This window comes from Alligator sinensis, unplaced genomic scaffold (assembly GCF_000455745.1).
Source record: "Alligator sinensis unplaced genomic scaffold, ASM45574v1 scaffold364_1, whole genome shotgun sequence".
In the NCBI taxonomy this organism is placed as follows: Eukaryota; Metazoa; Chordata; order Crocodylia; family Alligatoridae; genus Alligator; species Alligator sinensis.
Window position 1 is genome coordinate 836,458 of NW_005842546.1, and position 21,597 is coordinate 858,054.

General features: G+C 47.1%; 1 protein-coding gene across 5 annotated transcripts in view; it reads right to left on the minus strand.

Moving 5' to 3' along the window:
* Positions 1 to 16,910, minus strand: part of STIM1 (stromal interaction molecule 1) — a 138,702-nt gene extending 121,792 nt beyond the window's left edge. For 2 of the 5 annotated variants that reach the window (XM_014523925.2, XM_025213768.1), the window contains exon 1: positions 16,419 to 16,908. In XM_014523925.2, coding sequence (XP_014379411.1) covers positions 16,419 to 16,527 — 109 coding nt within the window. In that variant the 5' untranslated portion in view covers positions 16,528 to 16,908. Of the gene's footprint in view, positions 1 to 16,418 lie in introns of all 5 variants that reach the window. The other 3 variants (XM_025213767.1, XM_006032072.3, XM_006032073.3) reach the window with 3 other exon arrangements.
* Positions 16,911 to 21,597: the final 4,687 nt, after the last annotated feature.

The window sequence follows — 21,597 nt, forward strand, 5'->3', positions numbered from 1 at the left end:
GGGATTTGTGTGACACCATTTACAGCCTCTTACAGGTTTACTTCTAAAGGTATGGTCTCAGTCACAAATTCAAGATGAGCATAAGGTAACAGTTCACATGCTGACGAGCTGTAAGGAATTGTTGCATGCTCAAACGCACAGGAGCCCTTAGGAGGTGGCGACGGATCCAGCAATTTCCTGTGATGCACAGGGGCCAAAAGATCATGCTCGCACACTTAGCTGAGTGGAATTATTTAAAAAGGCAAAGGAGAGCAGGATCTGACCCCATGATAAAAAAGACAGCAAAAAAGCTGAGCGAGTGCAAGGAAGATGATGATTAGCACTAGTGCCTCCTGCACCCGCATGGGTTTTGAACAGGCTCGCAGCTGAACAGCAGGTTCAGAAAACTACTCCAGGAGTCTGGATGAAAGAGAGAAAGCCCTGACACACACACTATTACAGTCAGAAGTCTAGTTAACCTAAGGGGGGGGCAGACAGCTTGAATCCAGGTGCTAGCTGGAGTTTAGGTCACTTCTGTGTTTGCAGTGAAGCCTTCGCTCAACGTACGTTTCCCATAAATGTACAGGGACAAACAGTGCACATTTGGCAGAAACACAGCATTGCTGATGCACTTTCACCTGAAAGGCTTTGCCAAATCCTTCCCATAAAGCCCTAGCTCTCATGCTGTGGTCCATGGAGCGCTTGCCAGTCACGTGGGGCTGCCTCCTCCTTGTTTACATTTTTCAAAGTGCTAAAGCATGCCAGCTATTTTTCTAATATTACTTTTCTCTGTAAGCAATTGCTGGTGGCGCCTCAGGGCTGTTTCCTCATTGTGAATGGAAGAGAGGTGCCCCCCCCACGGCTACTAATGAGAAGGAAAGGATCCACAAGATGATTTCTCTTACGGCATGGCTCGCAGTAGGAAAGTGCATGAAAACCTTAACATTAGCTCCTGCACTGAAAGCCCTGCACATTTATCCCCATTTGGATTGAGAGACATATATATTTCTAAAGTTTACCAGTAAGTCACAGTCCTATAATACTTCCAGTAAGGACTTGCACAGTTGAGCAGACTCCATGTCACCTCTACGCTTCTGTATTTAGAAAGCTTTCAGACACTTTTTTCCTAAGCTTCAAAAAGGTGACTGGGTTGGGAGAGAAAGTAATGGTATTATTTCCACTTCCCCCTGCAACTTGCAGATACCACTCAGTTGTCTGTGCAGCGTGAGACTAATGCGACTGCCTTCCTTGCATACTTCTGGCACCAGTGAAATAGTTATGAAGAATAGATTATCACAGAATTATAGAAGATGAGGGTTAGAAGGAACCTCAGGAGGTTACACCTAGTCCAACCGGGCCCCTACTCAAAGCAGGACCAGCCCCAACTACATCATCCCAGCCCAGGCTTTGTCAAACCAGGTCTTAAACACCTCCAAGGATGGCGATTGCACCAACTCTCTGGATAACCTGTTCCAGTGCTTCACCACCCCCACAGTGAGAAAGTTGTTCCTAATATGCAACCTAAACTTCCCTCGCTGCAACTTGAGACCGCTGCTCTTTGTTCCGTCTCCTTATCCTGCGATCTTAATAATAAAATCCCATTTAGATGAATAGGGTCAGCTCATTCGGGTAACAAGAACAAACTGCATCTGGTTCAGATTTCAAAAGTTATCTTCACAGCTGCGAGGGCTACAGGCGGGTCACGTTTCTGAAAACCAGAAATGCCCCCCTCCAGGAGAAAAGCAAGCCTCAGCTCCCAACCTATCACCAGAAGACCAGATGGGCTTGTACCCCAAAGTGTAAAGTCATTAAGAGGAGCGGTGTTTGGAAAGGAAATAATGCTGGATGCTAACTGGGCAACAATATTTTGGGGAACCCTTCATTAGTGCCAACACTCTTCTGCATCTACCCACTGTTGGAGGAAGGCAGCCCAGGTCCTTCTGCTGAGTCACAGATTAGTTCTGCACTGGCACTGCTACAAGCACACTCATTGCCTAGCAGCTATAATCCTGAATTATTTCTCCTTCTCCTGCAATACAAAGCTTCACTTGACAAGAAAGCCAGCAGGCTGTTCAAACAAGCAGGCAGCTCATTTTTAATTCAAGTGCTGAACATTCTTCAAGTTCTTGCATTTCTTATGCCCCTATCTATGGAGAGTTTCACAATTTCAGGCCCTGGAGTTTGAAACCAGAAATAACGAATTCAGCTGATCTTCTCAGAAACACATCCCCTTCAGGAAGTGGTGGGAGGGACTTACATGTCTCTTTTAATTTAACATACAGTGTAGATCTGCACTTGCTAGCAAGCACCATGGTTCCCTATCAGGTTGCCACGACAGTGCTTGCAAACACGGCAAACTGGCTGGAATCAATACGATCTGCAAATTTCAAACCTGAGCCACAGTGACAGGAAGCAGATCTAGGCGCAGAGATTTATCCCCTCGGAGAAGCAGTTAGAAAAGGGCACTATGTCTGCAGTAGTTCAGGCAGGCAGCTTTCAGTAGCCAAGCTCAAATACATAAACATTTGGTAAATGTAAAAAGAAGGCTGTAGAGCACTGAGAAAGCAGCTTTAAGACACCCCAGCAGTACATGAACTGAGCCAGAACGCAATGCAGATGTCACCATGACAAACCAATCTATTTGCCATGGTGGAAAGGTGGGCTCCCCAAAGACCAGACCCCAAATCCAAGCAGAGAGACCACCTTTTTCCCTTTGTCATAAATGTAGAAATACCCAGTTGCAGATGACTGATGTGCAGAGACACAACACAATCTTCTCAACTATGGGCTACACCTTCTCTGCAGATTTTCCTGTTTCCCTCTGCAGAGGGAAAAAGTGCTTTAAGGCTCTGGCCACCTTGTCCCCACTCTTCCAAAACCATTCAGCACCTGGATCTGTTCAGCTACAGGTGCATCCTTGCCCTGACACCCCAACATACTGTACAGATACAGCATTGCTTGCAATTCATGGCAGAGCTCTTATTTTTGAGACTCAAAAAGCAGCAGAGTGAGTTAGAGAAGCCCCCTGGCATCACATTCCTACTCAAGCAACCAAGGTTCAGCCCCTAAAGAAAGCTTAAACAGTATCAGGTGTGCTTTGCTTGCCATAAAGGCCCCAGGCTTCACACACTACACAGGCAAGTGAGCTAGACAGGATTGGGGTGAGGGGGAGTGGGGAGAAAGAAGACCAAGTGTGAGAAGACTCCCTAGGTGCCCCAGAGCTCATCCAGGAGTGCTTCAGTAAACAGCTCTGTGCAACATCCCCAATTCCAAGCTTGGTCTGCACAAGGATTTATTTCTCCAGCATCTAGCTTTATTTTTATAGTAAAGCTGAGTAATGAAGCAATTCATGGGGTTATTCAGTAGAGATAAAATACGAGCTGCAATTTTAGAAGTTCCACTCAAAAAAAAGATAAGCTTTGCCGAGGCTGCAATTGAGCAGCTACCAGAAGCAAAAGGGTAACTAACCTCCGCACTAGACCTGGGCCTGAAGTGCTGTACAGGGGATAAGCGCTAGGGTTGCGCAAAGCTTCAGTTGCCGATTCGATTCAGAGGAGATTCGGCAGCTGAATCTCCAAATCTGAATTGAATCAGGGGATCCATTAATCTCTCCGAACTGAATCAGAAGCCTCCGATTCAATTTGGAGAGATTCAATAATTCGGCCGTAGACACAGCTTTATATGTTTTTTTCTACGTACCTACCTCAAGGTACGTAGAAAAAAATATATATAAAGCTGCGTCTATGGCCGAATCAGAATCAAATCTTCAGATCAAGATTCGGCTAAATCAAAATTGGGACAGTGATCCGAATCAGAGAATCGAATTGCTGTTCCCCGAAACTGGGCTGAATCTGAATCGAATACTGCCTGCTTCGCACAGCCCTAGTAAGTGCCGTTGCCAACAACATCTTAATTAGCGCAGCCTCCAAAGTTTAATAAGCAGGAAAGGAATTACGGGAGGCACAAAAATGGCTTTAAAGTAGAGCTACTGCCCTTCAGACAGCCGTCCCTGCTCAAATGGCCTTATTTCAGCACAGAAATCCAGATGGAATGATACCATGATGTTGTACCCTTTCCATTTTTTGCAAGAAATTTGTTTGCATCAGGAAGATCTTGAAGCTAAACAGTTCAAACCACCTGCCAGCAGAGACTGTAGTTACTGCTGTTCCTGTAATCTTTGCCTAGGTATCCACCAGCTCAGAAACAGATTGCAGACCTACTCAGACTAAGAAGTGGCTATGCTCAGGAAGGAATAAAGCACATTACAATACCAATTCTTTTTATGTACTTTGCAATCAATACTCGATGCAAATGGGCAAGAGTAGGGCATAAAACAAAGGTGCGGTAGTACAGACAGGACCTTGCACCTCTCCCACACACCATGTCAGCAGCAGTCCATGCCATGTTGCCTATTTTATTCTGGTTAAGTGGCTGGTCCGAGAGGAATTTAAAAACTAGCAAATTATCCAGTCATGACCAATGATCTGGAGTTGATGTTGTGTGAGAGTGGGAGATGACAGCTCTTGCGTATAGTGTCAGATATCAGTTTGCAAATCTATGAGCCACCTCCCCCACCCCGGTATTATTGCTCAATGTGCTTATCCCATCTACCCCACCTGAACATTTACAGAGACTGCAGCTTTTGATTAGGAGCTGTGCTGCTAGCTGGACACCGTATTCACACGGGGGCTGTCCAAGACAGTCATCTTGTGAACTGTTGTTTTGAAGTGGCTGTGTCCAGTTCTCAGTCTGTTCAGCTTGAGCTATGCTTCTATCAGGGCCGTGCCCAATGAGGAATTTGTTTGGTGTTGGTGTAAGATACTGTAGGAATAGGTCTGACCTTTCCCAGAAGTGGGCCCACTCTGCTGCAGCACATAGGTTTGGTTCAGCATCCCCAATCTCTTCCAGGAGTTGGTGGCTTCATGTACAAATGTTTTATGACTCTTAAGCCTCCAACTGTTTGGGTCTTCAGTTAACAGTTTCATCATCTCTTGCCTCTAGTGCCAGTAATGATGTTAGGGTCTGTCTCCTTATATCACTTGGTCTAATGGCTGAGAACACAGGGAGTACATGCGTGCGCAGGTTGTGCAGACTGTTGCGAGTCTCACACTGTTTATGTAATGTGACAACTTCTGCACCACACAGGAATACAGTATTCTGCTGGGGTGTACACCATTGCAAGTGTGCTGATTTTGGACATGGCAATAAAACCATAGGGACAAATTCTCCCATAGGCGAGTTGCCTGGAGCTGACTGCAGGAGCCTGTATCATGCTCATCACAGCCGTACGTGAGCACCTTCCAGGAAGGCATTAACATCGGCCACGTTTGTTCTCTCATCCTCTCCCCAAGGGGAAAGTGGGTGCAGCGGAGGGTTCTGCTTCAGCTTCTGTTACGAGACACACACAGATGTGCCTTTGCTGTATCTTTCCGTCTGCTCAGGCAAGGCCAGAGAAGCGTGCCTTGTACCTCGACTGGAAGGTGGAGAGATCTGCGATGGTCATTAGTTTCCATGGGAGTTCCTTCCACAGTCTGGGACAGGGGTTGGCACCATGGAACCATTTTATCCAGCCCAGAGAGCCCAGGCGCTCCTGCAGCCTTTGGGCAGCCAAGCACAGAGAAAAGGTGAGGCAGTGACACTACAGGCAAGACTGGTGACTGAGGCTGGGGTCACGGCAGCACAGGACAGGTTGAAAGCAGTCCATGCTCAAAGTGATATTCCATCAAAGCATTGCCCTCCAGCAAGATGTCCCAGACCAGGGGTCAGCAACATTTAGGGGAGTTTGGTTTGCTCCTTTATCTTCATGGCATGCAACACCCTGGTGTTTCCCAGTCCTAGCCTAGTCTGAAAACTGAAGAGGTGCTCCAAGGAACAGTCCTGCCCTAGCCAAGAGCCAGACTCGATGATGTGAGAGTCCATCATGGAGCAATAGCTCTCAACCAGCAGGCCATGGCAGGGGAAGGAATCAATCATCTCCATGCTCAAAATGCTCTGGACAGTCAGGCTGAGACACCAGGCTTCTTACTCAGAGCAACAGGTGGGCTAATCAGCTCTGCCGAGCAGCAGAATTAAGCCAGATATTCCTGAAAGCAGCTATGCTGCTCCCATTCCAAAACCAGCTAGGGTGTCCCTGGCACCATCGGGAAGCCAAGCCATAAGGGAAGGAGGCGGTAGGATCATGGAGGACGAGAACCTCTGGCCCACAGAAAAGATGATTTGGGGTTTAAGGCACCACCAAAGGACTCAAGGCAGCGGGGAAGAGACACCTCACTCACAATTCACAGCCCCCTGGCCCTACCAGTGCCCCTCATTCCTGACCTGCAGACACCCAGCCCTGCCAATACCCCTCACTCCCAACCCGCAGCCCCTGCCCCCCAGCTGTCCCCAGTGTGACCAAGCCAAAGTGTGGCAACTCCAATTTATGCAAACAGCGGCAGAGCAAATCTGGCCCTGGCACCCCCTCTGGGGCTCCAGCGCCACACCAGGCAGCGTCTCCTGAGACCACTCAGCCCACGCAAGTACAACACGGAGCTCCCCGCTGCCCTCAAAAGATCCCCCTTCCTCCACTGGAAGAGCAGGTACCTCCTGCTGCAGCACTGGACCCAGAGAACTTCTCCCAGTGTTGCCCCTGCCTCCAAACGCCCTCCTTCCACTTCCATCAGTGCAGCAGAACAAAATCCCAGTTTGAGGGGAAAAAAAAAATCCTGCCTGGATGGAGATGAGGGGATTCAAGAAGAGGACATGTCCAGGAAAACCCAGATGTATGGTAACCCTAGTAATAACCCCCAACTGACTGGCCCTGCTGATACAGCAGCGGCAGGAGTTACCATCACCACTGCTCATCCCACCCCAGGAAGTCTAGCCCCACAGGCCACAATTCAGCCACTCATGGGCCACCAATTGGACAGCCCTCTACAACAGGAATGGGAACAAGAAGCACTTAAGAGAAGCAAATAACTCCTCCTTACCTGGCAGGGTTTAGGGAGGGAAAGTCCAAAAATAAATTGGGAAGGCCTCAGACACCATGGGTCCAGGGACCATAAAGGTACCCAAGTGGACTTTAGCTCCAAGTCTCTACAGTAGCGGTTTCCAACCCGTGGTCAATGGACCCCTGGGGGTCCGCAGACTATGTCTAAGGGGTCTGTGAAAGATGACTATGATCAGCCAAAAGTATGTGAATGTCCACACTTACAATTCATAGAGGTCCACACTTCCACATGAAATTTTTTAGGGGTCTGCAAATGAAAAAAGGTTGAAAACAGTACAGTACTCACAATGTCACTGGCAACAAGGTAAATCCTTTCATTTTTGAATAAGCCACAAACATCACTGTGCATTCAAGCTCCCAGTAAACACAAAGAGAAGGCTGGAAGGTAAATGGAGTAACAGTCACCAGAAATTGGCTTAGAAGACACTGCTAGAACTGCAGTGCCAGCTTCAGTTGTACATGAAGTGAAGAGCATGTTAGATGTCAGAACAAAAGCGTATTCTAGCCAGCTGGGTCACTTGAGTTAACTTCGCAGTCAGGGCTCTAGGCATTTCCTAATACTGTCAGCACTACAACCTTGGTAGATAGCTGAAGCGTCAAACAAATCAGAGAAACTCCCCCCCAGACCGTCCCTCCACCTTTCACAGAGGCTCCTACCAGCATGTACAGCTAACGCCCCGATGCAGCTGCCAGTCTAGCAAATGATTTAACATGGCTGGAGCAGAGTGTAGCTGTAAGTGTCAAAACCCTTCTGGGTGCAGAAGAACAACTGAACAGCAGCTTGGTAGTTAAATAAAATAAAAGGGAGAAGTCATCATAGAATGGGTGTTCCCCCAGGTCTGTGGCAAGGAAGAGGCTGCAAAAAAACCCAAAACATTGCTATCCAGAGCTGCAATGAGGATGGGTCCAGGGAACAAGGGCAGGCCAAGAGCCTGAGAGCTCTACAGGAACCTGATTGGGATCCCCAGGTCCTGTGGCACTCTGCTTGCTATACCAGTCAAATTCTGCAGCCACCTCATTACATTTAATCGCTGTTGGAGAGGTTAATGCATATGAAAAAGAAATCATCAAAATACCACCACAGCATTTCGGGGTCTAGTTTTCACATCCGCTCAACTAAATTTTCTACCGGGCCCATGTTCTTCATATGTATCGGCACCTTGGCACGTTTACATGCTAGGAGGGAGAAAACTGGATATTTCAGCAGCTGGGAGGAGAGGAGGGGGCTTCTGGCATTGAGAGAAATGGAGGGATGCTTCAGGGTTGCAGAACAGTAGAAAAAACCCTGGTCAGACCCAGATCGCTCTCCCTTTCGGCATCCACAGTCTGCCCCGGTAAGACTAGGCAAGATGGACCTACGGTCTGACCCAGTGAGTGATAGGTCTTATGCAGAACATGTGCGTTAGTCAGAAGTATTAATTAAACAGCTAGCACTTTTGATATTTAGGTGTCAAGACTAAACAACCCACTCAGATCCTCTCCCCTCCCAAGGCTGTTTCATCTCAGGCTTTCTGCAGACACAGTTCCACTGATTTGCATTCTCAGCACATTTTTAAAGTGTCCTTTGTCCTTATGTCCTAAAAACATTTCCACTTCCCCTCCTCCTCCCTCCCAAGTCAAGTTTTTGGAATATAATTCTGGGGCAAGAGACAAATTCACCAGAAGACTCAGCATCATAAAATATGCTATCCTCTGCCTATGGTGCTTTTCATATAACATATGAAAGTGCATTTTATCCTTCTGGTCATAAAGTGTCCTCACTGAAAACTTGCATTCATACCTCTCGGGTCACCAGGCACACAGGGAAATCGGTCATCTTGTTAGACAGATGCCTCTTTTAATTTCATACAGCACTTTAGTTGCAAATGAGTTAGAAATATTTAGCAGTCTCAAGAGCATATTTAAGTGTCCTTTGGGTATCCTCTTCCTCTTTACTGTTTGGATTCTGAAAGTATCTGCGAGCCCCGTATTGACGATCATGGCGAGTCCCTGGAAAATTTAAAAAAAAAAAAAAAAAAAAAAAACTCTCCAGTGTGCGACTGCAGTCACCCAGAACAGACCAGAGAACGAATTACAACTCAATGCCCAGTCCACAAATATGAAGGAGGTATCACAGCGATACGCTCTGCTGCTCCTGATGCAACTGTCTGGTTCAGTCACCTAAATGTAAAACTATAGTTGCTGTCCTGTATATAAATCTGCCATATGAAAGAAGACTGCGCTCGATACTCCAGAAAAAGCAACCAGATAACAGTTCCCACCTAGAGCTCTCAGTCTGGGTGCCAGCGGGCAAAAGCAAATTACATAAGGAGAGACAGGTAAAAAAGGGAGGTAACAAGATAGGAGTTTATCCAGAAAAACAGGACTCTCAGCTCACAGCCAGCTTACTGATGGACAGATTTTTACTATAGCTCGTGGAAGAGAGTTAGAATGGAAGCACATGAAAAAGAGGACTTAGGATCTGAAGGAGGATCCTGATAAAGTATATTTTATGTTGGGGGGTGCCTCCTACAAGAACCACTCTTGGGGCTCTGTTGAAGCTGCAGAAGTAGAAGAGAACTTCTCTTATCAAGTGTTCAGTGAAAAAAAGACAACAGATCATGACTCAAGGGAATGAAACATCATAACTGCTATTGTGTGGAAGAAACCCCGGGGCAACATTCACCACCTACCACAAAAAGCCTGACTCTGTTGTCCAACCCTCTGCTCTTCCCCTTAGGCGCACACCTCGTGGAGGAAGAGTACTTCTGAGCTGGTGTCAAATGATTTCCTAATACTTTTCAAGAAGATTAAAGTGAAAAGGAGGGAGCATAAACTGCAAGTCGGCAGCTACTCAGACAGCGATAGCCTCAGCAGCAGGTAGGAATGCTTTGAACACCGTCTCGTCGGCTTTAAGGTCAGAAAGGATCATGATATCATCTGGCCTGACCTTCTGTCTGTCACAGGCCGCTACATTTCACCTAAACAGCATACATAATCCCACAGACTTTTGCTAAACTAAAACATTTCGATTCTCAGGGATGTAAATCATTGTGCACCACAGCCAGAGAACAGGAGAAACCAAAGGTGCCCCCAGTGCCCAAGGCCTTGGCAATGGCAGGGAATTTAATGACAGATGGCAGAGTCTCTGTCCATGGAGGTTTTGAAGACCCAGCTAGATAATCGCCCCGGCCTCGGCTGGGGTGATCTAGTTGGGGCTGGTCCTGCTTTGAGTAGGGGTTGGACCAGTTGTCTCTGGTTGGACCAGATGTCTGTCCTGAGGTCTCTTCCAAACCTCATTTTCTCATTAACGGATGAGATATGTCCATATCATCCAGCCAGCAAACAACAGGCCGAGCTATAAACCCCTATGGGTCCTTGCTGATCTGACTGGGAGTGAAATTATTCCCCAGCCCCAGATATGAGAATGTGTGTAACACTAAGCACGTGGGTAGTGTTCTGCATTCAGCTTTTACTGAATTTCACCAATAAATTACCATTTTTTTTTATTGAAGTTATTCAGTTTTTACTGGTTTACACCCATTTTTCAGTGTAAATCAGTAAAAAACAATTGTGGGGGAGGGGTGGGAGTGGCAGCTGCACATGGAGTGGGGGGTGAGGGTGGCAGGAGCTGCTACCTGGGGGCATGGGGCTCCTAGCTCTGACCCTGGGCAGAGCGGGGGGGGCTGTGGAAATCACTCCCAGGGTGGGCAGGTCCCAGCTGCACCCAGTGGCTCTGGCTGCAGCCCTGCCCCAGGTGCTGGGAGCTGCTGCCCCGCCAGGGGGGCAGGCAGGAAAGCCTAGCCCCACTCCCTGAGGTGGGCACTGCACCCGACCACTCTGCATGGGCCCACAGGACTGGAGCCGCTGCCTGGGTCAAACCCTCCCCACCTCTGCATCCAGCTGCACGCCACTCTCCCCTTCCCCAAGTGCCAGGGCAGCCCGGCAGCAGGCTGCTGCAACTGGGGGGGATGGGTGCAGTGCAGTCCATCGGCTGCACCCAAGGCTGCAGCAGGGAGCAAAGCAGGGGAAGCCATCAGTGGGTGTGGGGTGCAGGGGGTGCGGCTTTTGCTGCCATGCACCCCCCGCGAGGGCTGTGGGGCTGCACCGGGCTCTTCCCAAGGGACAAATACCCCCAGATCTGCGTGCGGGACGAGAGCAGGCTGTTGCTGCTGACTGGGGCCGATGGTGGCACAACCGGGCTCTTCCTAGTGCTTGGAGCAGGCAGCAGCCTGCTCTTGTCCCACGTACAGATCCAGCCTGCAGCCCTCCTGGGGGACACGAAGAAGCAAGAGCCATACCCCGCCGCCCACCTCACACCCACTGACAGCTCCCCCCGCTTTGCTCCCTGCTTCAGCCCCAGGAGTGGCCAATGGGCTGCGCCACGCCCCTTCATTAGTCCCAGCCTTACTCCAGTCCCTCCCTCACCGCCATGGGAACGTATTATTTTCCCTGATTTAAACCGATGTTTTTTCTTTTCTTCCTTTTATCCCAATTTCAACCTAGTTTTTATGTTCAGAAGATAAACCCTGAAAAATTCCCAGAACACTACACATGAGCAAGGCATACCAGCTAGGCATTGAAGAGGATCTTGCCTGCTACTTCACAAAGCAGATCCTCCCCATCTGTGGCCAATCATACATGGGGGGTGAAGGTGCAGGGGAAATCCTTCCTGCCCCCTGCAATGACTGGTTGAAGCCCTGAAGCATGAGATTTGATTACAGACACAGCCTTAATGCAGGTGCTCAGATGCAGGTGCTCTGAATATATTGAGGGTGATGCAGGTAATCCAGGTCCCCAGGGGTCAAGAAGAAAGAGAATGAACTGACTCAGATTTAAGGATCCCAATGCTAAAAAGGACCACCGCTGCCTTCTAATCCAAGCCCCCTGCTCATAGTGGCTGACAAATTTCTCCCAGGGGTTGACTGCACTTTCTCAAGCAGTCTAGGCTCTATGACAACTGTTAACAAGGGGTATCCCAGAAGTAATAAGAGCAGTACAGACAGGAGGAAGGATTACTACTTCATTTGGACCATGCCACAACAAGGAGCAAAACCAATTCTATTCCTACAAGACATCCCACCAAAATCTGAGATCTCTTTGAGAAGGAGGGCATCAGAAGCATTTCCTCATGCACTGTATGGATACAAGTCAAAATAAAGGACAGGGATGTAATCTTATGAGGAGAGAAGCCAGGGATGGGTGGCCAGGCCACTTATTTTTCCTTTTACATCCTAGAGTGCAGTTGAAAGATGTTGCAACTGGACAGGTGATCTTGGGGCTGTCTACAAACTCACTGGGGTGGACACAGCAGGAAATAGAGGATACGATATTTACCAAGGCGCCCGTTGCGGTAACTAGAAACAATGGCCACAAACTGAAGGAGAGCAAATTTAGATTGGACATGAGGAAAAAAAATCCTTTAGTGAGGGTTGCCAAAATATGGAATATGTATCGAAGGGAGGTGGTGCTATCCCCTTCCTTGGAGGTATTTAAGAGGAGATTGGACAAATACCTGGCTGGGGTCATCTGAGCCCAGCCCTCTTTCCTGCCCAGGGCAGGGGGTTGGACTCAATCATCTAACAAGTCCCTTCCGACCCTAAAATCTATGAAATCTATAAATACGAAGCAGGGGTAGGGACACGAACCAACTCCACATATAGCATTAGCAGGACCATTACAGGGACACAGTGAACACTTCTGACAGCCACACTACAAAAAGGGTGTTCAGAAATTGGGGGGTAGGGGGTACTTAAAAGAGCAGTAGGAGAATGATTTGAAGTTAAGAATACATGTCATATAACAAAGCTCAATCCTGTAGAGCTCAATCTATTTAATTTATCCAATGAAAGAAGAAGTCACCCAGGATGACCCGCGCAAGAAAAAGCTTCAGATAGCAGACCACTCTTAGATCTAGCAGAAAAAAAGCCTAATGAGACCCAGTGGCTGCAAGCTGAAGCTAGAAACATTCAGACTAAAAATAAGGTGAAAATTATGTATTAAAACAATTTATCAAGGGACACAGTAGATTCTCTGTTGTCTCAAATATTTAAGTCAAAGACTGGATGCATATCTAGAAGATCTGCTCTAGCTTATGCAAGAGCCTTGACATGGAAATTATTGGGTGGGGTTCTTCAGCCTGTGTTAAGCAGGAACTTGGAGTAGAAGCTCCTGTTTCCTTTTGGCTTTAAGTAAAACCTATGGGGGCACCAACACATTTCACATATGTGATCAGACTAATTTTTCTGCCACTACTATGATTTGCTAAACTTCAGACAGACACCTAGGCGTGAACACACAATTCGAAGCGACAGATGGTCATGAAGATGACCACTGAAAAGCTGCATGCAGCATAAAGCAGGACTCTCCCCAGAGCCTACTGACCAAATACAATTCTCTCCCACGCAGGTACAAAACTACCAGTTGTAAGCTTGGCATGACCAGCTTAGAAGCCATGAAATCACATTGATATTCCGTATGAATCATCATTTTTCCTGAGCATACATAGGCATCTGGAGCTCCAGGGGCCAAATGACTCCATTGGGAAAAATGTGTTCAAACTCGCACATCTCTGCTTTCTGAATCAACACATGTTGATGCATAATAGACTGATTCACCCAGAAGGTCAATAATTTATGGCACTTAAGTACTCTGTATAGGTTTCTTTGCTAGATAATTGTTGAAGGCTTTGTTGTGCACTACCCCATGTAAATTAAAAGGGTAGTGCAATTCTTGCAATGCACCACTGCCATCCATCCCTTCTGACACTAAAATCAGACCAAATCTAAGAAAAATCATCTGTGCTTCACTTTAAAATCTAGAATCTTACACTGATTTGTGTCTATTTAATGATCACAGAAATGAACATTCAAGCACCCAGCTAACAGGATCCCATACTCTGTTCCCATGAAGCCAAAGGTATACGCACTGTATACAAGCCATTTTCTGAACTTCAAGACTAGGCAGCCAAAGAGCAAGTGCCAAAAATAAATAAATAAATAAATAAATAAATAAATAAAAATCAAATCTTACGAGACCCCGTTTGCCAGTGGCCACATGAACAGTGTGGCATGCACAACAAAACCTTCCAACAATTATCCAACAAGGAAACCTATACAGAGTACTTAAGTGCCATAAGTTATTGGCTTCCTGGGTGAATAAATCTATTATGCATCAACATGTGTCAATGCAGCACAGTCAGACCTCAAATATAGTTCAGAATCAGACATGCAACGAACTGTTGTTCTACCCTTTCTGGATGCCACATGTGGAAGCTTTTTAAAATCCATGCACAGCAGGGATCTGCCTGTTGAGACAGGGGAACCCACGGGAAAAGGAAACTTTCAGATGTAGATGCCCTACAAAGCCTAAGCATCTCAGCCTGTTCGCCTCTGCTGGTCTAGATTACATCTCATTTCAAGATAAGAGTGGAAAAGCAGCAGAACCACCACTGTCACATTTCTGCAGGGCCTCCCAGACAACTCATTTAAATATCCCCTGAAAGAATGAACCCTGGTTCAAAAGGACCACAAAGATGCAGTTCCCTTTTGGAAGCAGACTGGCTGCTACCTGGCTTCAGGGGCTAACATCACAAGGAATCTCACATACAGACTATAAGAATCAGAGCTAGCAACCTGCAGAGGTTTGGACTAGATCAACCAATTACAACATAAACTAATTTATGGCAAGTCCTAAAAAGGGAAAAAAAAATTGTTTAAGAAAAAAAAAAAAAAAAGAAAGAAAGAAATCACCACACTGTCAAAAAGGAACAGCATCACAGCTCAAAAAGCAAGCAACAAGTTCCTGATCTCTGTCAAAGCTTAAGATTCAAGAGATCTGGCATTATTACTCGCTGGTGAGGACAGGGTGAAATGACTGGTTACTAATGCAAATGAGAGCTACCACATGGGTGCAAAAGCTAATATGCAAATTAGTCGATGCTAAGGAGTGAACTGTTTGCTAATTATATTCCAGGGGCCCTTGCTATTGCACATCAAGGGCGGTACAAGCTCTTCTAAAGACACTGCGTGCAGGTATAGGAAGGCTGTGTCTAACACAGGGCTGTCTTTATAGCCGTTAGGGTGGCTGCCTGCTGTCTTCACCCCACAGCAGATAAAACCTGTATTCAAGGAGGTCTGCCTGCTCAGGTATAAAGAAGCCCTGAGTGCAACCAACCCACCTATTTCCAGGAATGAGATGCAGCAGGACACTGGATGGCTGGAAAGCTCAGGGTTAAATGCCGCCCTTCCCGGACAGCATTTTTGCATAGACTTCCCCCCACCCTGATATGTAAATCAACTGCATTCCTAGTCTCCTGGGCTGCAAGGATACCTTCCAATTTTCCTTGGGCATGTGGTTGTGAAAGGTGCCAGGACTCCCAGTCCTCACAGCTTTTCCTCATCCCAGCCTTTAACAGTACAGGAACCAACAAGAAAGATGCCTCCAACCGTGACAAAAAGACGTTTAACAAGGCACAGAGGGAGATCTGTGCCTGCGGCAGCCCATTCAACCCTTGTTCTCCTCACTGAGGCTAGCGAGTGCCAATGTAACGTCAATGTTTGCCTTCTGGGAGGCAGGTTTGGGGGTTTCGGATGGTGAACTCGAGCACAAGACATCCAGCTTTCTGCAGCCCCCGCTCCCTCCCAAGTCCCTGCCAACACACAATCAAGCACTCCCTTCTCAAAGTACAATAATTACAGAAACTATGGTGGAAATTATGCAAGTGGAACAGGACTATTCTGCCTTTGAAAAAGTATCTGGGTTTGTTTTAAAAGCAAAAAACGTGAAATTTTCCAAACAAGTGTGCATCCAAAATTAAAAACGAACCGGGGTGACACGCACAAATTTTGAGGGCTATTTAAAACCTTGTGCTATAAGCTATAGGATCCTGCAACGTGTCCCATCCAGATTCCCCAAGATTTTTTTTTACCAGCCCCACCTCGCCCAGGGGCAGCGCCGTGCAAAAATGCAAATTTGAAGCTTTCCAAAGAAGTTTGCATCCAAAATTAAAACAAACTCATGAAAAGAAAAAAAAAAATCATTAAAAACCTCCAGGCAGCAATAACCTGGCAGCCCTTTCGAAACGCACAGGTTTTGGGGGCTATTTAAACCTCACTCTATAATCGCATGATCCTGCAACGTGTCCCATCCCAATCCCCGAAGATTTTTTACCAGACTAAAGTGCAAAAAAAAAAATAAAAATAAAAAATGAAGTTTAAAATTTCCGACAGATGGGGACTTCGGACGCCCTTTCAAACTTTCCCCAAGCCCGAAAGCGTGCGGGAAAAGGATCCTCTCGTTGCCATGTCTCCGTCGTCCGCAAAAAGAAGCATGTGGATTTCCAAAGAGCACTTTTCTTTTTTTTAAAACGCTGTGCTATTTACCATTGACCATTCATTTTTGCGGGGGGGGGCTGTTTAAGACCGTCGATGCCCTCGTGCCTGCCAGGTAAGGACGAGAGGCGGTTGCTTACCTGCGATGGCGGTCTCGTCCAGGTGGGAGCCAGGGGGCCTGTCGGCCCGGCCGTGGTGCAGCAGGACGCAGCACAGGACCCAGACGGCGGCTCTGGACGGCGGCTCCATGGCTGGAGGCGCTCGGAGGCGTCCTGTCAGCTCCTCCTCGGCATCCGCGCCCCGATGTCCGAGCGCCGTCTGCCCCGGGCACGGCCACACGCGCAGCACGGACGGACGGACAGAGGCGCTCCCCCACCCCTGAAGGCTGCGGTGGAGCCGAGGGTGGCGCTGGATGGAGCCTGCGGGCGGGCGCCACAGGAGACAGGAAGGGAAAAGGGGGCAGGGAGTCAACTGTCAGGTGGGCTGAGGGGAAATGGGGGGTCCAAATGGGACAGGTGCGGCGTGGCACTGCCCCTGGGCGCACACGCTACCCGGCCCGACCCGCCTGGACCGCGGTCGCGGCCAGACTGCCAGCGCTGCCGCACCGCTTACCTCAGCGCACCGGAGCAGCGAGGCGGCGGCGGGTGTGAGGCAGAGCGCCGCACTTCCGGCCCCAGCGCTCCTCCCATTGGCGGCGTGGGCACGCCGCTCTGTGCTGCCGGGCGCCGGCCCTCGCGTGCCCGACACTTCCTGCGCGGGTTTAACAGGAGGTGGGGGAGGTTCTGTTTTTTTAATATATCCCTCCTCCCCCTCCCCCAGCACCTTAATTTTCTTTTTTACATTTTTTGTTAGGAGGGGTGATTTTTTAAAATTATTTATTCCCTGGGGTTTTGAGGGGTTTTTTTTTTCCATTTTCACAATTATTTTTTGTTAACGGGGTTGATTTTTTTTCTGGGGTTTTTTTTTGAAGATTTTCCATTTTTGTTAATTTTTTTTTGTTAGGGGTGTGATTTTTGTTTAATTATTTATTTCCTGGGTTTATTGAGGTGTTTCCGGGGTTTTTTTTGGTTGTTTTTTTTTGTTGGGGCGGTTGATTTCCCCCTCTCCCTTATTTCTTGTTGTTTTGTTTTGTTTTTGAGGATTTTCCATTTTTTGAAATGTTTTTAAAAAATCACCCCCGCAGCAAAAATTATTTATTTCCTGGGGGGGGGTTGAGGTTTTTCCTTTTTTGTTTTTTTCCTTTTTTGTTTTTTTTGTTTTTTTAGGGGGGTTGATTTTTTTTTTCTTTTTATTCCCTGGGTTTTTTAGTATTTTCCTTTTTTTTTAATGTTTTTTCATTAGGGGGGTTGCTTTCTTCTTTATTTCTTCATTTGTTTTTTAGAACTTTCCATTTTTAAAAGGTTTTTTTCTTTGCTTTTTTTTTTTTTCTTCTTTATTTCCTGGGACAGGAGGTTGGCTTTTTTTTTGAGGATTTTCCATTTTTTTAATGTTTTTTGTTAGGGGGCGTGATTTTTTTTTTTTTTTCAATTATTTATTTCCTGGGGGGGGGGTTGAGGTTTTTCCTTTTTTTTGTTAGGGGGGTTGGGGTTTTTTCTTTATTTTTTCCTGGGTTTTTTCAGTATTTTACTTTTTCATTTTTTTTGTTAGGGGGGGTTGCTTTTTTCTTCTTTATTTCCTGGTTTGTTTGTTTTTTAGAACTTTCCATTTTTTAAATGTTTTTTTTCTTAGAGGCCTTGCTTTTTTTTCTTCTTTATTTCCTGGGGCAGGGGGTTAGTTTTTTTGAGGATTTTCCATTTTTTTTTAATGTTTTTTCTTAGGGGATGTGATTTTTAAAAATTATTTATTTCCTGGTTTTCGGGGGGTTTTTTGGGTTTTTTTGTTAGAGGGGTTGATTTTTTTCTTTATTTCCTGGTTTTTTTTAGTATTTTCCTTTTTTTTTTAATGTTTTTTGTTAGGGGGTTGATTTTCTTTTCTCCATTTCCTGTTTGTCCTATAGCACCTATCCGCAACATCTTGGTGCATTGGCTGGGAACCTGACAGCGGCCTAAGTCCGTCGGATGGACCTACAATGGACGAAGCGAAGCCGCTACAGCAAACATTAAGCCTAATGGTGCAAATACTGCAACAGCAGCAGCAGCAAGCCACCTGCCAAATAGCCCTGGATGAGAAGATTGCCATGTGGCCAGGGATAGTTTTACCAGCTCGGGAGGTTCCCTGTCAGTCGAGAAGACAAGGGGAATAGAAGCTCAGGGCAGGAGCAATCTCAGATAGAAATGATGGGTTGTAGTTTGGGTGAAGCTAGAGGGGACCTCGAGTTGGAGAAGCCCACAGTATGGGTGAGAGTGGCAGGGAAACGGGTGATTAGGGGCATGCTCAGACCCTGATTAGGCCTCAAATCCTAATTAGGGCTTTGCTCAGACCCTGATTAAGGCTAATCTTTTTCCTTGCGGAAAAGGAGGGAAGACCTCCCCTGTTAGAATGATTTGTATGTATGGCAGGGCCTCTACATATGAATGTGGGAAGGTCACAGTAACTATGTGATGTGAGAGATACCCGTAGGAGTGGCACCAGAGTTGTCATATCCCACGGTGTTGGGGAGGGAATGCCCTGACACACATGATATTCTAAAAACCATGCATGCCTGAGAAAAATATCAGGCTGGGTTATTAGGAGAAGAAAATACCGAGACAGTCAATGAGGAGGATGAAGCCCTTTTCAACCTGGAGGAGTTAACCAGTGGTGCCCAATTTAGGGAGGCACAAAGGCAAGAACCGACTTTCCAAGCTATGTGGGAGACTGAAACTGCAAAAAAGACCCAACAGGTAATGAGACCAGAGTGTGGGAGGCTGCCTCGATGTGAGGTGAAGAATGAGCTACTATGCCAGATTAGGAAGGGCCAGAGAGGAGGGGAATAACTGCTTTGAGAGAGAGACTTCAGTCTTATAGGTTACTGGTATGAACTTGCAGAGTGCGCGGCATCCGGAGAAGGAACAGTACAATAAGCGGGCTACGGAGCATGAGTTCCAGGTAGGGCGGTGAGTCTTAGTGCCGCTGCCCGGTTCCACCAGTACATTCCTTAATTGCTGGCAGGACCCTTTCGTAATTGTGTGGCAAGCGGGCTCTGTAGAGTATGAAGTCCTTAGACCTGGATATAAAGAAGAGAAACAAATTTACTGTGTCTGTTTGTTAAAGTTATGCATGGAAAGAGAAGGTTTATGAATTACCCCGTTATCTGAGAAAGAGGAGTTTGGTCACGACATGGAGAGGGATGTTGGGATTATACTAGTGGAAAACAGGGTAACCTAAGGAAAACGGCTCTTAGAAGGGCAACATGGACAGCTGAAAGGCCTTATTACAGAGAGTTTTCTGATGTCTTTAGCGAAGCTCCAGGGAGAGCTCGGGGAGTAATACATAAGATCCTGACTCCGGAAGGGAACATAAGGAAAAATGACATTGGATCCGGTACCATAAGTATCAGCCCATTGAGGAGGAATTGCATAAGATGTTGTAGCAGGGAGTCATTACTACATCTCGCAGTCTATGGCAAAGGCCTCTTGTAGCGGCTCCTAAACCTGGTGAGACAATCTGTTTGTGGACTTTAGGAAGTTAAACTTTATTACACGATTCAATGCTTTCCCTGTGCCCCGGGGGGGGGAGCTCCTAGAATGAATAGGAAAGGCCAAGTTTATCTCCATGTTTAATCTGGCCAAAGGTTATTGGCAAATTTCGTTGAGGGCAAAGGATCAAGCAAAGTCAGCCTTTGGACCCCCTTGGCGCTGGTATGAATTTAAAAGGATGCCCTTTGGGCTGAGTGGAGCGGCAGCCACTTTGCAAAGGCTTATGGATTGGATATTGGCCCCTCACCAGGATTATGCTGCAACATATATTGACAGTATCATGGTTTATACAGAGGGATGGGAAGAACACGTACAGTCAATAAGAGCTGTACTGCAGGAGCTACAGCAGGCAGGATTAACAGCTAACTCCAAGAAATGTGCTCTGGGCCAGGCCAAAACAATATTTAGGATTTGTGGTGGGACAGGGCTGGATAAAACCACTGGCAGATAAAGTAGAGGTTATAGGGAACTACCTTCCTCTGCAAAGTAAGCAACAAAATGAGAGCATTCCTGGGACTGGCCAGTTATTACTGTCGGTTTATTCCACATCTTGCAGAGATCACAAAACCCCTCATTGATACCATGCAGAGAAGAGGGAATGGCTCCATAACAATGGACACAAAGCGTGAAGAAACCTTTGACACAGTAAAGATGGTTTTGTGTTGGGATGTGTTGCAAACACCTGGTTTTTCACGGCCTTTCATTCTACAGGCAGATGCATCAGGAAAGGCTATTGGGGCAGTCCTCTCGCAGGCAATAGATGGGCTCAAAAGACCAGTGGCTTATGTGAGTAGAAAGTTGAATGACCATAAAAAAGGTACACTACCATCGAACACGAATGTTTGGCTGTTAATTGGGGCATCAAATATTTCAGGTTTTACCTGCTGCGTAGAGAATTTCAATTAATTATGGATCATGCCCCATTGAAGTGGCTCCAATCAGCTAAAGCGGACAATTTCTGCATTGTGACACGTGCCTCAGACCTGCAGCCATTCCAATTTTCTATTAAATACAATTAGATTGGTCCAGGATGAGCTGTGCTACATACTTCGGGCTGGTAAGGTGCAGCCCTGGGGAGAGCCAAATCATGGAAGCAGAGGTGCTGGGGAACTCCCCTCTCTATGCGTGTCTGCAGCTAGTGGAGCCGGAGAGAAGTGTTGGAGCAAAGGCAAAGGGGGTCGGAGGACTTTTGTCAGTGGAGGTCCTGTGGCAGGAGCCCGGTGCAATGAGGTCCCGAAAGGGGGAGCCAGCAAGATCAGCCCTCTCAGAGGGCAGGACGGCACTTTGGGAGCTAAGAGAGAGAGTGTTTGATTTTATTTTTATTTCCTGGGTTTTTGGTTTTGTTGGGGTTTTCCTTTTCTTTACCTCGGCTGACAGCATATGTTTTTGTCTGGGGGTCTGTAACTAAACTTCCCAGCCTAACCTCAGTGGGGCTACCTGGAGAACTGGGATCCAGCACCTTGGGTCTGGCAGAGCCCCTGCTGCCCTAGAGCAGCTTCTGGCAGCAAGGCTTGAGCACAGCCTGCAAACTCAGCAGGCTTTGGGTGGGAGACTGGATGGGGAGACCTAAGGACAAGCTGCTAGCTTTGCTGCATGTGGCTGGAGGGGTCTTCACCCCAGCATGGGGCATGGCTCTTTGGCCATGGGGCCACCAGTGCCAGTTCAGACTCAGGCACCAGCAAACCAGGATGGGACAGCCACA